This window comes from Bos grunniens, chromosome 14, assembly GCF_055505025.1.
Source record: "Bos grunniens cultivar Pamir isolate PY7600 chromosome 14, Bosgru_T2T1.0, whole genome shotgun sequence".
Classification (NCBI taxonomy): domain Eukaryota; kingdom Metazoa; phylum Chordata; class Mammalia; order Artiodactyla; family Bovidae; genus Bos; species Bos grunniens.
In genome coordinates this window covers 74,996,220-75,016,394 of record NC_141178.1, presented here as the reverse complement: position 1 = coordinate 75,016,394, position 20,175 = coordinate 74,996,220, and the positions used below count along the sequence as shown (strand labels likewise).

General features: G+C 41.8%; 1 protein-coding gene and 1 long non-coding RNA gene across 11 annotated transcripts in view; both read left to right on the top strand.

Annotated features, from left to right (window-relative positions):
• The first annotated feature begins 3,900 nt into the window (after nt 1-3,900).
• On the top strand, nt 3,901-9,985 carry LOC147359689 (uncharacterized). Its single transcript, XR_015141140.1, has 4 exons — nt 3,901-3,984; nt 7,001-7,061; nt 7,189-7,284; nt 9,872-9,985. It is a non-coding gene; the product is annotated as an uncharacterized LOC147359689 (long non-coding RNA).
• Nucleotides 9,986-11,356: 1,371 nt separating this feature from the next.
• TMEM71 (transmembrane protein 71) overlaps nt 11,357-20,175 on the top strand; it is a 30,037-nt gene continuing 21,218 nt past the window's right edge. For 2 of the 10 annotated variants that reach the window (XM_086337389.1, XM_086337385.1), the window contains exons 1-5: nt 11,357-11,839; nt 13,255-13,336; nt 14,765-14,825; nt 17,285-17,497; nt 19,392-19,564. In XM_086337389.1, the coding sequence (XP_086193515.1) occupies nt 13,291-13,336; nt 14,765-14,825; nt 17,285-17,497; nt 19,392-19,564 (493 nt within the window). In that variant the 5' untranslated portion in view covers nt 11,357-11,839; nt 13,255-13,290. Of the gene's footprint in view, nt 12,582-13,254; nt 13,337-14,764; nt 14,826-17,284; nt 17,498-19,199; nt 19,341-19,391; nt 19,565-20,175 lie in introns of those variants that run through there. The other 8 variants (XM_086337390.1, XM_086337386.1, XM_086337394.1 and 5 more) reach the window with 6 other exon arrangements.

Sequence of the window (20,175 nt, the reverse complement as noted above, 5' to 3'; positions counted from 1 at the left end):
GCTTGCGGGGGTGCGGAATGTGAATGTGTGTAATTTTAGTTGTCACATGACTGGGGTAAGGCACTGTGGAAACTGAGTGGAGAGGGACCCCACCTTAGTGGGGAGAGCAACCAACCTCCAGGAATGCATAAGTTACTCCCATACCTTGAAGAATTTCCATTGGTCATACATGACTTTTGAATGCTCCTCCAAACATTCATATAGGTAAAAAAATTTTTTTAATTAAAAAAAAGAAACTGTTCACCATTTTCACAGCATAGAACTCAGTCTTGTAAGCACGCAATATTTTTGCAAGGTTTTAATATACACTCCATTTTCAAGGACTGAAACCACTGTGTAACATGACAGAAGGCTCTCCTCTTTGTATATTACCAAGAGTTTACTGCACCTTTAAAATCGTGTCGCCAGTGGCAGGGCCACTCATAGTAGCTGAAGCACTGATAGAACACACCTGTCACTCTGCATTTTACAGCTGTTACATTCAGGATAAACCTAAATTTCTACGCTGGCACTTGACCACTTTATTGTGGCTCTGTGAGTCGAGGCTGAACACCTGTGTACTGAGATGTATATTATTTTTATTGAGTTATTTTCATAAATAATGTATTTTTAATTTGTCATATGACATTGTACTGATTTTTTTTACAAAAAATCAATGTGGAGTTTTTCTATGTGGAGTTTGATTATTTTTATTTATGGATTTAATTTCAGAGAAGTACAGTGGGTCTTAACATAGTATTAGCTCTAAAAAGGGGACATTAAGTCCTATAAGATTGATAGAAAGCTCATATAGGCTATCATTGCTGCTTTTGACTCTAGAAAGTCAAAGGTCAGAACCGAAAGGGATGCGAGATATAGAAAAGTCTAGAGCTGACTCCCCAGCTATACAGTGAAGCTATGCATCGCCCTGTCCTCTCTGTTCTCTCCCACCCAACACACCCCTCATCCAGATGGTAAATGTTAGCCATCAGTCACTTCATCTCCAAATTTAGATAGAAAGAATTTACAGCTGTGTTTGAGTGGAACCAAACAAGCAGTGGGCAAATTATCTTGAAACAAGGGTCTTTAGATAGAAATCACTGAACTAAATTCCTCCAACATTAAAAATATGCATATGGAACCATAACATCTCCTGGAATAGTCAAGAACTGTCTATACCTAACTTAAGAGAAGAAGTCATTACTAAACACCAGGTATTCCTTAATTACATATAAAACACAAGAAAGCTATTTTGTGTGTATTGCTTTAATACGTATAATTAGCATCAGTGAAGAAAATTGAAGCAATTTAAATTTTTAAAAAATAGACTGGTAGAAACTTAACCTACTGAAGGAAACATCCTTTGCACATTATCTATTCCACTTACAAATCTTTGAAAATGGCACTAATGTCACATTCTTCACCTGCCAAAGAATTTGGTTCTCTTGTCTCTCTAGCACTGTATCCTTTAATCAATTGACCAGAAGTGATAGTTGTTTCTGAATTAATCTCTGGCAGTTTGGCCCCTAGACCCAGTATGAACCTGCCAGACCGATATCTCTCCTGTATATTCACACACGGAGTTCTACTCACATTCCTAATGCATTTCCCATTGGGATTCTGGGTTCATAAGCTGCTTTCCTAGAGTGAGTCAGCCCTGAGAACGATGAGACATTCTAGACAACTTTATTTATATTACTCGAAGTTTATATGCTATTCCAAAGCTACCTGGGTTCCTGAGATTTTTGAGGATTTTAGACTTGGCAGTAATTAATGATTTCAGTCTCTGCTAGTAAAGGTCATAAAATAGAAAAAAATAAAAGTTTGGCTCAGAAAAAAACTTGGAAAAACACAGTAAGCGGCCTGAATGACAAAGAACTTGTGTAGATTGCCCTGAAGCAATGGAGTGACCATAAAATTTATCATCCAAACCAGGGGCAATTTTAAGAATGGGAAGAAGTGTGATTAATAATTATACCAGAACAACAGGTGGATATCTGGGCAGTCCTGGACAAACTGAGACATATGATCGTGCTACGTAAAGCAGGGGGAAAAGAAGGAGAGAAATCAGAGATTTCCTAAATGGAAAAGAATTGAATATGAAATCAACTCCTGATTCCTCGATGAATTTTCCCATTTTTGATAACTAAATGAGGATGAGCTCCTTACTTCCAGGTACAATGTCAATGGGCTTCCCAGGTGGCGCTAGTGGTAAAGAACCTGTCAGCCAATGCCGGAGACATAAGAGCTGTGGGTTCAGTCCCTCGGTTGGGAAGATCCGCTGGAGGAGAGCATGGCAACTCACCCCACTATTCCTGCCTGGAGAATCCCATGGACAGAGGAGCCTGGCGGGCTACAGTTGATGGAGTCGCAGAGTCTGACGTGACTGAAGTGACTTGCCGTGCATGCACGTGCTAATACTTTGAAGCTCCTCTGATTCTGATTATTGCTGTTTACTGTTTCACTTTCATGCACTCTGTGTTTCTCTAGTATTGGTCCATCAGTCACTGGCATTAGACCCACTCAGGCTGTTTGTTAAAATGCAAGTTCATGGGCCCTAACCTGTATCTTGGCAATAGAGACTGAAAATCTGCATTTTAAAAGCCTTCCTAAATGATTCTTATGTACATGGAAGTTTCATACCTGCAGTATGTTAAGGGTCTTGTGGTTGCATGAGACAGAAATTCAATACAAACAGACCTAAGCATAAATGGAATTTCTGTTTGTGGAATTAAAAAGGGAGATGGGATATTTTGCCTTCTGGGGTGGTTTGAATTAGGGATCAAATGATAATACCTTGCACTCTGCTTCCTATGGATTAGCTTGATTCTTGGGATCCGCATCCTCCAGGTCCCCAACAGCTTCCGACTTATCACTGAAACATCTTAAAGAACATACAAATGTGTCCTGGACATCATTCTCTCATTGGTCTAAATTGAATCAAGTGCCCAATTCTGAGCCAAATGTAGTGGCCTTGGAAATGACTTACACTGCTTTGTCATGAACCTGGGTCCAGTCCCCAACCGAGCCAGTGGGAATGGAGCCCAGCCCCAACCCCAAGGACTGAGAGATGGGGATAAGCAGGTCCTTAAAAGAAAATAGAGGTGCTGTTACTGGAAAGAAGAAGGGAAACGGACAACAAAAACAACTGATATTCATCGCCACTGACTTATACTGATTCTAACTCCAAACGACAGTTTACAGCCACTAACTTGTTCTCTACATCTGTGAGTAGTCTGCTTTGTTGTTATTGTTCACTAGTCTCTTGTATTTTTTGGATTCCACATATAAGTGATCTCATACAGTATTTGTCTTTCTGTCTAACTTGTTTCACTTAGCATCATGCCAAGTCCATCCGTGTTGCTGCAGATGGCAAAATTTTCATCCTTTCTTTATGGCTGAGTGGGTATTCCATTATATTCCGTTCCCCATATACCACATCATCTTTATCCACTCGTCTGTTGATGCATACTCTTTCTAGTTTTGATTCAAACTCTGACAAATCAAAAACAGCATGCTACTTCCAGTTCTTCCACAGCTGTTGTTGACCATTGGCAATGTGCCAAGTTCAGCGCTAGGCCCAAGAAGCATGAGGATGAATAAACTTAATCCTTGATCAAAGGCGTTAACAGTGTAGTCCAGTAGACCAACACACTAACAGGTCATCTTGATACAGCGTGAAGGCATATTCAGGGTCAAATATGTGCTCTAACTGGTCACTTGCAATTTGACTAAGTATCTGTCCTGTTGGTCAGGACCAGAAAACAATATCAATATCTCCAAGGTAATTGTCCAGACACTCAGATGAAAGAGAGTTCTACCTGTGGGGGATGGGAGAGGGCTGGACCAGGGCAGAGAACTTGTTAGGACATGTGTTGCCACAGTCCACAGTTTTGTCTTAGAGAAAAAGCGCTGAGGCAATCCAACCTTGTGGTCAGGTATTAGATTACTTCCTCTTTTGCAGTGTGCAAAACATTCAACAGAGTCAGTGTCCCCAAGAAAAAGGTAAACATCCTTTGATTTCCTTTATGTGCTTTCCTTTTTATGTATCTATTTTTGAGAACTATGAGTACCATGAAGATCATAGGAGACTATATATTTGAAGGAAATCAATCCATGAATGTATTTCTTGCTGTTGTCTTTTAATGGCAACTTAAAATAAGAAAGCGTATGAAAAGCAGAGATTAAGAATACCACAAATTGTATGTTAGACCTGACGCTGTTACCAGAGTGGCTGGGGTCTAGACACTTCTCTGATTTTCCTTTCCTCACAGGTGCATGAGAATCTTAAGTCTACTTCACGGAGTTGTAATGAGGATTAAATTAGAAGGAAGCAGCCTTATATGTTTTCCAAATGAAAATTGATACATAAATGCCAGATGTTTCCAAATGTTCCTTTCTCACCTTTCATGCGGACCCTTATATCTGATCACTGTCATCTCTGGGGGTTCTCTAGTTCCCTCTCTGTGATTCTATGAAAACACACATTTTCTGAAGACTCACTTTGCTTCAAGTCCTCTATTTGCTGCTGGAGATCATGGAGATGAGTAAGGCACTGTTCTCGCTGCCAAGAATGCAAGCTTTTATTAAGACTTTATTACAGGCCTTTCACTAACGAATCAGTCTCTCTCTATCTTCCTCCTCGACAAACTCCCCACCCCCCAGTTTCTCAGTCTGCTTCTTGTCTCTCTCCAACTCTCCCTTTAAAAAGTACTCCCATGACAATTAGAACTGCAAGAAGTATTATGTAAATTTTAAAAAGACGCATTAGTAACAAAGGCAGTTTGAGAACATCAGTTTTAAGAAAATCTAATGTAGGACTTCCCTGATGGTTCAGTGGTTAAGAATTTGCCTGCCAATGCAGGGTATGTGAATTCGATCCCTGGTCCGGGAAGAGTCCACATGTTGTGGGGAAACTCAGCCACGCGCCACGACTACTGAGCCTGCACTCGAGAGCCCAGGAGCACACCTACTGAAGCCTGAGTGCCCTCGAGCCCTGTGCTCTGCGACAAGAGCAGGCACCCAACGAGAAGCCCACTCACAGCAACTAGAAAGCAGCCCCCACTTGTTGCAACTAGAGAAAAGCCCAAGCTGCAATGAAGACCCAGCACAGCCAAAAATAAATACATTTCTTAAAATGGTTGACTATGTTTTTGACAGAATGCACAGACAAAGAGGTACTGGCTTGGTATCAAAGACATTATAACAATTCAAGATTTCAGAGGACTTCTCCCACTTTCTTACTCCTAGGAACAGAAAGTGGACTGAGAAAGTTGCTCTGTTCCCAAAGAAGGTATGTCCCCTCATCTTCAGAGGTGGTCAAGGAGAGTAAGGAAAAGGAATGACTTACTTTCCAGAGGGTATAACCAAGAGCCACAAATAATTGCCTGGGTTGCCACACCTCGGGAGTAGAATTAGGGTCTTATCAGGAGCGTCTTCCATTTGCTGGGTGTAGGGCTCTTGCAGTGTCTTGACTATTCAGTTACAGAATTTCTATGGAACAGCCATTGCTGTGTGTCTGCCATTAATCCCCTTTCTAAAGGGGAAGGTTTAGGGGGGAAATATCCTGTCCTTCTTCAAGTATTGAATGTTGGGCATAGGGGGCAAGACGGTTCAGAAATCTCCATATAAAAAGCAACCAATATAGAAATATTAGAAGATTCTAGACTTGAAATCTGTGGTCATGACTGAATGGGATTTGGGGGTGTTCTCTGTGGAGATGCATCCTCTTAGCATTTTTGAAAGTTAGAGAGGAGGTAAATATTTGTGACCGAGATGGAGGGCTATAAATTACATAATCATTTCAAGCTATTCCCTTTCTTCCCTACATACATCTACTCCAATCCCCATTCATTGCCTTGTGACTTGCAGTGCTTTCCCTGGAGACGTGTACTTGCCCCACTGACACTGAGGCTGACTGCGTGATCTGCTTTGACCAATAAAATACAAGTGGAAATTTCAAGTGCCAACTCAAGACATGTCCTCCCCACCCCAGCCCCAGGGGCTGATCCACCAGCCTGGTTCCTGGAATAAAGGCCTGAGGGGCAGAACTACAGCCAACTTGCAGCCAATATAGGGCAAGACATGTTGGTCAGATTTAAGCTAAGAGGCAGAATCATCAGGAATGATGAAAAGTATGATTTTTTTGAATAAGCATTGACTCTTAGACAATTTTATGTTATTTTTGCAGATATGATTATTATTACTATTTAAGAGACTTGCTTTTAGAAGAGAATTTTCTTTTGGTGACAATACAAAGTCTGTGAAAATGCAAGGTACTTAAATACATTGAAAAAAAAAATCTGTTACCCTTGTTTACCACTAATCACAACAGTTGGCTGGTAGAAAGATGTGAGTTACTGAAATGAACAGTGTAAACATGTGTGATCCATCATCCACACAATAGGAAGAAAAATTGGGCTCCTTACCGTTTGCTTATAAAGATGCTACAAGGAAACGTGTGGTTATTGGAGGAGGTCATGGACAGAATGTGACCAAAGGGTGACCTGTGGGCTGGATCCAGCCAGTGGAAGGTTACTCACCCTTCCTACCCCCAAACCCCCACCCTCTGTCTTTGGAATATTTGTTCTGCCCACTGTTTCTGCCAAGCGAGTCACTTTCAGTGATGCAGCTTTGAGAGAGTAAGTTGTTATTGGGACAACCTGGACTGAATACATGACTAAATCAGGTTAAAACATCTATGTAAACTTTGGAGATTCAGTCGGGTGGGTACAGAGATCTACTCATCTTGTGGTGCTCAGGACAAGTCTTGGAAGTAGGTTCCATGGTTTATTCAGCCTGCCAACTACCAGTCTGGAGTTCTCTGTCTCCTTCTTTGGTGTGTCCTTGCTTTCTGTGTATGGGGGCCAGGTTGTGAACCAAGAGTGTGGTCCAGACAATCTGAGATTATGTTAGGTATACATGCTCTGTTTATACAGTTTCTTTGCGTTAGGTTTTTGAGGGAGAAGGGAACAATTTCAGACACTAGTAAAAAAGTTTCAGTTTATTTTTTTTGTTGCAGGGATGCTGAACCAGAAGTTATAAGAAGATTGGTCAGGATCAAACAGTTGCCAGGAAGTAGGGTGAGTGGGGACCACTGGAATCCCTGGAGAACCAGCTGGAACATGACTCCATCTATCACTGAAACCCACGTTGGCCTCTTCCCATCTCTAAGCCTCTAACTTTATTGCCATGATTGCCCTGCTATAGAGCCACTCTCACTCCTGGACCAGGATTTGGGAAGCTGAAGGAAACCATCCATCAGGGATCAGAGCTATGGGTCCAGTGCATGCAGTGAGCCAGTAGGTAGGTCTGTGAAATTTTGCATGAGCAACAATGAGGCCTGAGCCACATGGACCTTCCAAGGAATACCATGGATCCTGCTGAATACCCACCTTCCAACTCTTGTACTGATTGCAATTCTGGCCCATCCTAGCTAGGGACATACAGAGAAAGAACTCTGAGACATACGGTCAGTTTAACCATATTGACACATAAAGCCACTATGTGGGACAATATGTGATAATTACTACAAGCCACTAAGATTTGGGCTTTGACTTTTACTATGTATGCTCAGTTGCTCCACTGTGTCCAACTCTTTGAGACCCCATGGACTATAACCCACCATGCTCTTCTGAACAGGGATTCTCCAGGCAAGAGTACTGGAGTGGGTTGCCATTTCCTACTCCAGGTGATATTCCCAGCCCAGGGATCAAACCGCATCTCTTGTGTCTCCTGCATTGGTAGGTGGATTCTTTACCACTGTGCCACCTGGAAAGCTATAGCTCTGCTCTGAAGAAAGAACTATTTGCATCTAAAAGATGAGTAGGAGAGACAGTGGCTGGGGAAGGAGATGGCCAGGGGCAAAGGAAATAGCGTGTTCAAAGAGTTTGAGGTGGAACTAAGCTGCTGCTGCTGCTAAGTCGTTTCAGTCGCGTCCAACTCTGTTCGACCCGAGAGATGGCAGCCCACCAGGCTCCCCTGTCCCTGGGATTCTCCAGGCAAGAACACTGGAGTGGGTTGCCATTTCCTTCTCCAATGCATGAAAGTGAAAAGTGAAAGTGAAGTCGTGCAGTCGTGTCGGACTCTTAGCTACCCCATGGACTGCAGCCTACCAGGCTCCTCCATCCATGGGATTTTCCAGGCAAGAGTACCGGAGTGGGGTGCCATTGCCTTCTCGGGAACTAAGCTGGAGAACCTGAAAAAACAAAAAGCCACCATGATTGAATTCTAGAAAGATGGGGTGTGGTGAGGGAAAGAGAGGCTGGAAAATAGGCAGTACTGGACCTCCCAGGGCCTTGTAGATACTGGAAGGGACTTTGAACTGGATCTGAGAGAGGAGTAATGACAAACCACTGAAGTATTTAATCAGAGGAACAACGTAATCAGATATTTACATTGCAGAGATCATTCTGGCTGTGGCTTAGAGCAGCAGTCCCCAACCTTTTTGGCACCAGGGACTGGTTTTGTGGAAGAAAATTTTTCCACATGTAACGGTGGGGTGGGGGGTGTTTTCCAGATGATTCCAGCACATTCTATTTATTGTGCACTTCATTTCTATTGTTATAACATCAGCTCCAGCCTCAGATCATCAGGCATTACATCCCAAAGGTTGGGGACCCGGATGTGTTCGGAAGAGGCAGATGACAGAAAGTTGGTACTGAAGTCCAGATGAGAGAAGGTGGCCTCTGGAGCGCCAGAACTGACAGTGGAGATGGAGAGAGTCTCATTCAAGGGCTACAGAGGGAATACTGTTGACTGCTCCTAGTCCCCTGACCTGAGCAGTTGAATGGAAGGTGATGCCATTCAATGAGACACAGAAATCCAGAGGCGGGTGAGGCTTAGGTAGGAAGGGAAATCATGAGTACTTGAAGGAGTTAAGCAAGCATGCAGGCATGTTTATTTATTGCTTATAGTATTTTAAATTTAATTCATGACATGCACCAAGTACTATTAGCATTTCCCAAAGTGTACTCACTAGCATCCTGCTCACCAAAAAACAGTGTATGAACTACAGTGTTTTCCCAGGAGCTGGTTGTGTGTGTGTGTGTGCTTGGTCACTCAGTCATGTCTGACTCTTCGCAACCCCATGAACGTAGCCTGTGAAGCTCTTTTGTCAGTGGTGATTCTCTAGGCAAGAATACTGGAGTGGGTTGCCATGCCCTTCTCCAGGGCATCTTCCCAACCCAGGGATCAAACCCAGGTCTCCCACATTGCAGGCAGGTTCTTCACTGTCTGAACCACCAGGGAAGCCCAGGAACTGCTTACAAATACAGAATCTCTGTTGCTACTTTAGACCTACTCACTTCTACAAAATCCCCAAGTGATTCACAGTACATTAAAGTTTCTGAGACACAGACTTAGGACCAAGTTTTATGAAATGTTATGTGACCAAAAGGTTTCCAAGGAATATTATTTTCATAAATGATGAGAACAGGTGTTTTTTGAGTAGTTTCAAAGCCCATTATTGCTTAAAGAATTTATAATGATTTCTATTTTGAAAACTTATATTTTCCAGAAGCTTTTTTTAAAACTACTTTAAAAAAATTACTTTACAACCATACTGAGGCATGATTGACATAGAAAAAGCTGAACATATTTAATGTACACAATCTAAGTTTAGAGATAAATATACACCCACGAAACCACCACTAAAATCAATGCCAATAAATATATATCCATCACCTTCAAAAATTTCCTCCTGCTCTATTTATCTACTATCTGTGATAGGTCACTTAACATAAGATCTGCCTTCTTAGCAAGTTTTTAAGTATGCGATGTAGTATTCTTAATTGTAGATATTATGCTGTTCAGTAGATCTCTAGGACTTATTTATCTTTGCATAAACTTTGCATCTTTTGACTAACACTCCCCTGTTTTCTCCTCCTCCCAGTCTCGGGCAACCACCATTCCACTTTCATAAAGCTCACTGACCTGGTTGTTGGCTGCATTCTTGGCTCATGGATTCAGGACAACTTTTGAGACAACTTTCAGATCCTTCTCCAACATGACAGCTTGCTCCATCCAAGTGTGTAAGACAAAGTGGTAAGACAGATGCCTCCAACTTTTGTAACCCAAGCACAGTAGTGGCAACCCATCAGTTTTGTCTTGTTCTATTTAGAAGAGGCAAATTATTCGTCTCGGCCCCCACTGAAGGGGAGGGGATTTTGCAAAGGATTCTTAGGGGACAGCTTTGAAAGCTGCTGACCACGGACTAGATGGACTTGCCTCCTAATAGCTTTTCCTGCCTGGGGGTGTTCTACAGAAGACTCTGCCTTTGGCATAACCTCAGGGGGAAAGGAAACCCCCAAGAAAGAATGAGATTAACTTTTCTGCAGCCTGGTGACTGGTGCCTCAGAAGGGAAGCTGATTTACAGAAAACAAACAAGGAATCCATCTTGGACATATGAGCTGAGGACTCACTTAAGTCTCATTTTTTTAAACCTCATTTAATGTTCCAGGCCATCCAGTAACATACATATTATTACATTTATAAACGTAATGAGAAAGTTACAACTCAGAGGTTAAGTCATAAACCGGGGGCACAGCTAGTATGGCAGACAGAGTTTATATGTCTGTCTGGGTGACTCTCCATTACCCTATGCAACTCAGTATTGATGGAAGTTCTATTTCTTTTATCACCGACAACTGCAGGCTTTGTAGAGACCCTACAATAGCATCTGGTGTTTCCCTGGTAGTTCCAATGGTAGAGAATGTGCCTGCAGGACAGGAGACCTGGGTTCCATCCCTGGGCCAGGAAGATCCCCTGGAGAAGGGAATGGCAACCCACTCCAGTATTCTTGCCTGGAGAATTCCATGGACAGAGGAGCCTGGGGGGCAGGGGGCGGGGGGGTACAGTCCATGGAGTTGCAGAGAGTTAGACATGACTGAGTGACTAACAGTTTCATTTACAATAGCATAAGAAGTTTTATAATAGCTGAAGAGTTTTCAGCTCTAGAAACATTTAAATATAAAATTTAAAATGCCACTCACAGTTTCTTGAAAAGTCCAACCTTTGTTGGATAAACATATTGGCACTGCAGACACTTTCAGAAGATCAAGCTCTGGAATTTGATAGTCTTCTGAATTGAATAGCATCAATGCCTGGTCACCAATAACGATTTGGGCAAAGCATTACAATGCACTAAATGCATGCATACTAAGTTGCTTCAGTTGTGTCCAACCCTTTGCAACCCTGTGGGCTGTAGCCCACCAGGCTCCTCTGTCCTTGAGATTCTCCAGGCAAGAATCTTGGAGTGGGTTGCCGTGCCCTGCTCCAGGGAGTTTTCCCAACCACACACGACTCATACTGAAAATGGCCAGAAGATGATAAGTGAGAGGTGCTGCTTCTCTGAAAGTTTTTCTTTTTTTCTTGCAGCTTGGGTGATGAGTTGGTGCAGAAGAGCATCCCTGGTGTGCCTGTGATGCGTCCAGCTGGTCTGATTCATCCCCCACTGCCGGTCTAGGAGACCATTTTAATCTTCACCATGTTCCTCAGCGTGAGCGCCACTGATGTGAGTTGCACAGGAAGTGTGACCTCATTGTGCCTCTCAGCCTCTGGTTACGCAGGCTGTTTTTAAAAGAAAACAAGAGCAGTTGTAGGCTGCTTTCCAGAGAACTACATGCCCTTCTATTCTCGGAAACAGCCAAAAGAACAAGTGGCTACTGAAGACAAAAGTTCCCTGCAAAAGCCTGCACAGGGAGATGTGTGCAGCTATCTATTAGGAGGAGGGAAAGACGGGGTTTCTCTTTCTTAAGAGACTTCTGCACCTGTTGATATGCTGGCATTATTTTCAGCTGAAGACCTGCTAAGTCCTGGATCTCTCTGCTGACTCTCAACCACAGGAAGCATCATATTTCAGTAACTATTTTTCATTTATCAATTAGAAGAAGAGGTTGGGAACTTTCTTTGGAAGGAAGACGGACGGACGCATGGGCAAATTGCTTTACAGGACAGAGGAGTTGCTTTCGTAGAACTGATAGATAGGGTCTGTTTTCTTGAAAAGTCTTAGAGCTGCACCGGAAGTCTTTTTCAATGTTACTAAGATTTGATTAACTGTTAGCTAACCGTAGCCTGTTGTATTTCCATTAATAAGATGTAGCAGTAAGACCTTACTTTCTGCTGTGCAACTTGTTGGCTTAAAATTGAACTTGATGATTGGGGGAAATTAACATAGGGTAACTTGGGCTGAACAAAAATGGAAAGGACTAGTGACATTGTACAGTATTGTAGAGCAAACAGTATTATTTTATATTCCAAACCATTGAAATCTATGCGTATGCTTTGATTTAGAGATCTTTCAGGGGATGGCAGAAAGTTCTCCTGATTTCTCTTAAGGTCCCTATAAGGCAGGATCTATATTATCTGGCAGGTTTTGTGTCTAGTTTATTGAAAGAATCAATTTGAATATATAGAATTATTCGGGTTTGTTTTAATTGTGTGACAGCTACAGAAACAATCCATTAGTAGTTACCACATTTGAAAAAAATGTGAATAGAGATGATGAATCAGAGAAGAATTTTGTCTTACCTTACTCTGCTGCTAGGATAATAATGTATACAAAATTGAATGATCAGTGGAAAGCAGATCCATGCGATGAGTGGTAAGTGATGAAAGTTTACATAATATACACACTTGTATATGTGTTTAATTTGTAACTGAGAAAGTAAATTATATGTTCATAAAAGGTGAGTTTTGAAATCTGCCCAGCAATATACTATTTTTAGTGCAATGCTTCTTATGCTACTTGGAAATGTCCAGGCTGATAGTAATGATAAAGACCACCAGCCCTCTCTGTAGCTACCTGTCAGTGGTTTGAGGTGTTAGGCAAAAGACGGTCCCCAATCTTCTAGCATTGTTTGAACTTGATAATGAGGTTGAAGTGTGGTGGATGATAAAAATACAAATACATCTATTTAGAGAATTCTAAAACCAATCTTTTTTTTTTTTTTGGATTTCTTGACCAAATAATTAATTTTCGTTATTTTATTTTGAATACAAGTCAACCTTTGTAAGTTTTGCTTTCCCAAATAAAATGTTATCTTTATTTACAGAAAAAGATGATTTAGATGCACTGAGACAATGGAAAATGAAATATAAAATCATCGAGGCAGACACAAACTCAGTGGTCCTTCAACTCTGCCTTCATTTCCATTTATCTCTGTATTCTTTCAGTAAACAAATCTGACTAGTGCAATGAGTAGATGCCATCTGTTTTGGCATCATCTTTCTATTTTTAATACATAATCCACCTTTTTTTTTAATGTCTTGTGCAGAAAATCTGTGAAGTTTGAACAAGCAGCCGTCCCAAGATGTACCAAATATCTCAACTGATGTCAACACCAGTAGCAAGTAAATGTAAGAGAACTGCTCTACGCAATTATCTTTTGAACGATTAGATTCCTTTTAGCAATTTCCCTGCTTTGATTTTGCTGATACTCATACCATTAACCATCTGTCAGTAGCTTGTGCTTCTTAAATGCCAGCGTTCACTTTGGCAATGATTTTGACTTCATTTCTTTCCTTGAGAGAAATGTGGTATTTTTCCTTTTAGTGGGAAAAAAAATCACTTTTTTAGATGCCTGTGCATAAACGTGAAAGATTGTTTATCAGCTACTATTAAGATGCAAAACGGTTTGTCTATAAAAAAAATACTGAATGATTTTGATAGCTACTTACAGAAAATATGGGCGTTGTTAAAACGGTAGTGGTTTCAAATTTCTTCCTTCCTCTTGTCATTTGTTTTTTCCCCAAACCCTGCTTCTAACCTTCCTTCACACACCTACAATTTTCTCCTTCAAATCAGCCAACTCAGTCTGAAAGTCTAAGCTCCTTTCTTTGTCTTAGATATTAATTATCAGTAATGGAACCAAGTTTCACTGAGGCTGTCTATCACAAGTATTCACACCATTTCTATACAATATAAAATGCTGCAATAGCATTTAGAATATTAATCAACTGCAACTTTTCCCAACTGAAATCTGTTGCCAGACCTTTGGTTAAACCGGAATGAATGAATGCACAATCTTTTTAAAAAATTAAGAATGTTCACAGGTGTCATACACTGGAAAATCATTTCTAGAAAACAGACATTTTTTTCCTCCAACAATGTCTTCTGCTCGTTATTTTGTAATAGAAGTGCCTTCAGATGCACTAATGAGAGAGAATCTAGGCAGATGATTGAATTCCTCAAATGAGTAAGCTAAACGAAACAGCACATTGGGTAATTGATTTGGGTTTTCGACAGCTTCCCACAAGATGTTTTCTTCCTCCTTTTCATGGGTCAGTTTGATGCTAATGGTTTATTATTTTTGTTGTTGTTCAGTTGGTAAGTCATGTCTGACTCTGCAACCTCATGGCCTGTAGCCCCCCAGGCTCCTCTGTCCCTGAGATTTTCCAGGCAAGAATACTGGAGTGGGTTATCATTTCCTTCTCCAGGGGATCTTCTCAACCCAGGGACTGAACCCTGAGTTTCCTGCATTGGCAGGTGGATTCTTTACCGCTGAGTCACAAGGGAAGCCTGGTTTATTATTGCCTCGTCCAAACTAAGGAGTCTCTCAAGGAGTGTTGAAGGAGAGATGAGACAGAATATAGAAACCCCTGGATTAGGTCTTGCTCCCGTAGAGTCCTGAGAACAAGTTATGTTAGTCATGAGTCACTGGAGGGTTGCACCTGTTGAAATCTGCCGAGGCTGGGACATCAGCTAGTCACACCCTCCACTGTGTGCAATCATGCATGTTGATGCAGTGTGATAAATTTGTATTTCTCTCTCATTTGTTTATGCAGATTCTTCCCAGTCGGAGAAAGAGTATGCTGTAGAGCTGTCTCCCCCATGCATTCTCCCAAGGTATTCTAGGGGACCTCTCTTGTGAAACATCAGTCAGATTTTTTTTTCTGTATGCATTATTTTGTTGTATTCTTGACTTGGTGATCCAGTAGCTAAGACTCTGTGCTCCCAATGCAGGGGGCCCGGGTTACATCCGTGGTAGGGGAAGTAGATACCATATGCCACAGCTGAAAGATCCTGCATATGGCAACTAAGACTTGGCACAGCCAAATAAATAAGTAAACAAATAAATACTTTAAAATACTGGAAATTCCCTCTCAGTTTAGTGGTTAGGACACTGTGCTCTCACTGCCATGGCCTTGGGTTCAATCCCTGGTCAGGGAACTAAGATTCCACAAACCATGTGGTGCAACCAATATATATATATACTGGTTTTAGCTTTCATCCAATTTTGATATGGAAATATATTTCCAGTCTCATGCACATATGAACTGAAAACTTGCCTAACCTAACAATGGAGATTGGAAGGAAGAGGAGTGTGTGGGCAAATGTGAATTGCTCTTGTTTGGTGCATACCAAATACTGATGTATTGTTACTTTTTCTCTTAAATTGATATTCTCTTAAATATACTTTTACTGCCTTATTTTATAAGAGCCATGAGAGTCTATACCAAAGCACAAGCCAGCCAAATATCATGTTCCACGAAGACATGCTGAATCTGCCATTTTGTTCAAGTTCTGCAAAGAAGTCTCTATATTTTCCTTCCTTTGCTTTTCTTTTTTCCCTGGTCTCTCTGTCTTTTATTCCTTACACAGGCATCAGTTGATGTTTCCTTTAACATTTTGTGAATCATGCCAGTAGTATAAAGGAATCATGCAGTGATATTAGAACCCGCCCCCTCTTATAAATTTCGGGCCTCCTGCTACAATCAAATGAATCAGCCAGAGGAACAAGCAGCTTTTATGGAAAGAGCGCATGCCTTAGAATCAGATAAACCCAGATTCAAAATCTTAACTCTGACACTTACTAGATGTGTCAAATACCTGATATATTTACCATTCTCCATCTCTCTCTCTCTTTTTTTTTTTCCTGCTGTACTATGAAGATACCAATCTTTAACTTTTAGGGAGGTTTGTGAAAAGCAGATAAAGTGTGAAGTAGGGGCCAAGCTCATAGTAAGTTTTCCATAAATAACATCCATTTAAAATAGTGTTTTGCTAACTTTAGTGCATGTAAGTGTGAGTAGTCTTTTTTCTTTGATGGCACCAGTTATTTTTCTAAGTTTTTAAATTTTTTTATTGACGTATAGTTGATTTACAATGTTGTGATAATTTCAGATGTACAAGAAAGTGATTGAGTTATATATATTTTGAATATATAGATATGTGTATATTCAGAGTGAGTATTCAGAATATATATATATATATTCTTTTTCAGATTTTTTCCCTTAGAGGTTATTACAATATATATATTGCTCAGTATATTACACAGTACACTATCTGTGTACTATAGTACACAGATTTTTGGTTATCTATCTTACATATAACATAAATAAGCTTTAAACTTAAAATTTTTTTCAGAATTTCAGTAAAGGGTGAGGCACAAGGTTGCATTTCAACCATATAGGCATGTGATTGTTTTTCAAACCTAAGGCAGTTACAGATGAGCCTGACCAAGTAGAGGACTTCCCTGGATAGCAGATCAGGGAAGGTAACTGTGTGATCACGTATGCAGCTGATTTGAGGGAAATTGGCAAAAGCCAAAAAAAAAAAAACACAAAAAACTCTTTAAAAAATATTTGTGTATTTATTTGGCTGCATCAGGTCTTAGTCGCAGCTGCCAGATCTTTCCTTGTGGTGGTCAGACTCTCTATTGCAGCACGCATGCTTAGTTGCTCTGTGTAGCATGTGGGATCTTAGTTCCCCAACCAGGGATGGAACCCATACCCCTTGCCTCACAAGGCAGATTTTTTTTTCTCTTTTGCAAAGCAGATTCTTAACCACTGGACCACAGAGAAATCTCCCAAAAGATCTCTTTGACTGCATGTTCTCCTATAATTCATTAGTGTCTGGTCTGTGTAGTTGCAATTCCCCTACTACAGTGACAAGAGTAAGGATGAGGCAGTTGGAGGGCTCTTCAAAGAAAGGGTGGGGAGTGAAAGATGCTTGGAGCTTCCAGCATCCCAGGTAGGCTGTTTTGCAATTTCTTACATCCAAGAAAATGGACCATGTCAAGGACGGGGTGGAGGGGGCATCATATCTCAAAGAAACCAATTCACCCTAAGTTTTCATCAAAGTGTTTAAAACAGGAAGAAGCACTAAACGTGCTGTAGTTCAGTGGTCTCACAGGTGAAGAGATGAAGCTCAGAAGATTAAAAGAGACACCATCAGAAGTGCAGAAGTAGTTGGTCATCAGGAAGGCAAAGAGGTGGTTTTCCTTCATGGTGACTACATGTGTGGTTTGTGTGTGGCTGGATGAACCCGATACAGGCTGAAAGGGCTTAATCATCCCCCTGTAGCTCTGTCTGTGATTTCCTCAATGGTGACAGTCCCTTTGAGGGCCACTCCGGAGATCCCCTGATGGACTCCCCATTCACCTGTCGACGAAGTCCCAGACTTCTCACCAACGGCTACTACATCTGGACAGAAGACAGTTTTCTCTGCGACGAAGATGGAAACATAACCCTGAGCCCCTCCCAGACCAGGGTTCTCTACAAGGAGAACTTAGTCAGGTAAGTAGAGGCGGTTAGGTCAAAGGATCTGCATTCCAACCCATCTGTCAATTATTCATTCACTGGTTCATTGAACATTGTGTATAAGCAGCCTATTTCTGCTCCAGATCATGGAAGTACACGGGCTCATAAGAAGCAGGGGTGGCTGACTCATGAAAACGAACAAAAGTTATGAACTGGGATGTCCCTGATGGTCCAGTGGTTAAGACTCCCCGCTTCCATGGCAGAGGGTGCAGGTTTGATCTCTGGCCAGGGAACTAAGATCTTGCATGCTGTAACGTGTGATTAAAAAAAAAAAAAACCTTTTTTTGGGGGGGGGCTGGTGTTTAAAGTAATGAAGATGGGCTTCCCTGGTGGCTCAGTGGTAAAGCATCAGCCTGCCAATGCAGGAGACATGGGTTTGATATCTGATCCCAGGAGATTCCACATGCAAGTAAGTTCAGGTGCCACAACTATTAAGCCTGTGCTTTAGAGCCTGGGAGCTGCAACTCCTGAGCCTACAGGCCCTAGAGGCCATGCTCTGAAACAAGAGAACCCACCACCATGAGAAGCCCTTGCACAGCAACTAGAGAAAAGCCCGCACAGCAATGAAGACCCCGCACAACCAAAAATAAAAAAATCAATTAAAAGAATGAACTAGTTTTTTTTTAAAAAGTAATGAAGCAATAGAAGTGCTGGGATAGAAGCCTGGATGGAGGGTAGCGGAGGGGAGAAGGAAGAGAGGCCCATTTTCTTTGGCGGGATAGATTAAAACGAGCTTCCTTGAGATGAAGACGGTTGATTGGATGTTAATTAAGAGGGATGTAGAAAAGAGGACTACCTGAGAGAGGGTACAGGTATGGAGGCCTAAGAGACCCTGATACAGTGTGAGGAATGGCAAGTCGTTTGGAAGAAACACAGTTTACGGTGGAAAGACTGCTCTCCACGAGAGGAGACTAAACCCAGAAGCAGGGCTGGATGGAGGGGGTTACGTTCCAGCCTGAGGAATCTGGGCTTTATTCTATAGATTGACAGGAGCCCTTGACAAACTGCCAGATTCATCCTTAGCAAGATAACACTGCTTATAAGGCAGAGGATGGATTGTTGGATTGTGGGGAGTGGGGACACATGGAGAACCAAAATCTTTGGAAATGCAAACCCAATCAGGTCACCACCATCTGCTTCTCCTTGCCATACTTCAGAGCCCTTTATGTTAAATTCTAACTCCTTCACATAATAGTCAAGGTTATTATTGGCCCTCTTTTTACCTTTCCTGCCTCAGTTCCTAGCATGACTCAATATGAGACTGTTTGTTTGTTTACCCCAGAAAGTCTTCCTTGTCTCCAGATTAGCAATACCTCTCCTGGTGCTCTCAAAGCAGCCCTAGTTGACACTGCCAGAACACACGTGCACACAGCACTCACCAAGGGCAGAAACGATGGAGCCAGACTGCCTGGGTGTGCATCCCAGCTGTGTCAGCTACTAGCTGTAAGACTTCAGACAAGTTATTTAACTTCTTTGTGCCTCAGTTTCCTGATGTGAGATATGGGGTAGCAGTAGTACCTACCTGTGAGGCTGTTCCAAGGATAATGTGAGTTACTGGGCATAAATCACTAAGAAAGACACCAAACACAGGATGAGGTCAATGAAAGTGTTCGCTATATCTGCATTACTTTTGTCTTTCGACCCAAGGTTTTGTCTTTTATCTCAATATCCTTGACATTGATGCAAACGCCTGGCACATACAGGAATCTAAGAAACTTCTCTGGAATTAATGGAGGAAAAAAAAGAAATGCGCTTCATGGACCTGGGCGACAGACACGGGTCCCATGTGTCTGCTTTCACTGAATTCTCTGCTTTGCCCGTGAGTTGACTGCTACTTGTTATTCACCTTACTACTTTCATTTCTCTCCAGAATATTTAGAAAGAAAAGGAGAATCCGCCGTTCTTTTTCTTCTCTCTTCAACCTCAGTGCCTCTGAATCCTGGCTGCGTGGAAGTATCTCTGATGATGTTGACTCCTCCCCCAGTGAGGATGTCTGGTTGGAGGGGGTCAGGAGGCTGGAAACAAACCACTGCAAAGAAAATGGTGAGTTGAACCTCTTTTTTCCATGGTGAGGTAGCATTTCCAAATGGGCAGTAGCAACTTTTAAATAATCACCTGAAGTCCTCTCCACACTACTCATGTGATCCAAATGTATTCATCTGCATCTCATGCAAAATAACCTAATTTAAATATGCAAATTATTAAGCCAATAATACCTGGAACATATCTGCATGTCTCCAATGGATCTTTTCTGTACAGGACATGGATAGACAAAGGTTACTGGAATCAGAATTCAAGTCCTAGTTTGGGCACACTGTGATAGTTACTTAACTTTGCTAAGTCTCAATTTCCTCATTTTAAAAATAAGATATGTATACATGCTGCTGCTGCTGCTGCTAAGTCGCTTCAGTCGTGTCCAACTCTGTATGACCCCACAGACGGCAGCCCACCAGGCTCCCCTGTCCCTGGGATTCTCCAGGCAAGAACACTGGAGTGGGTTGCCATTTCCTTCTCCAATGCAGGAAAGTGAAAAGTGAAAGTGAAGTCGCTCAGTCAGGTCCGACTCTTAGCGACCCCATGGACTGCAGCCTACCAGGCTCCTCCGCCCATGGGATTTTCCAGGCAAGAGTACTGGAGTGGGGTGCCATCGCCTT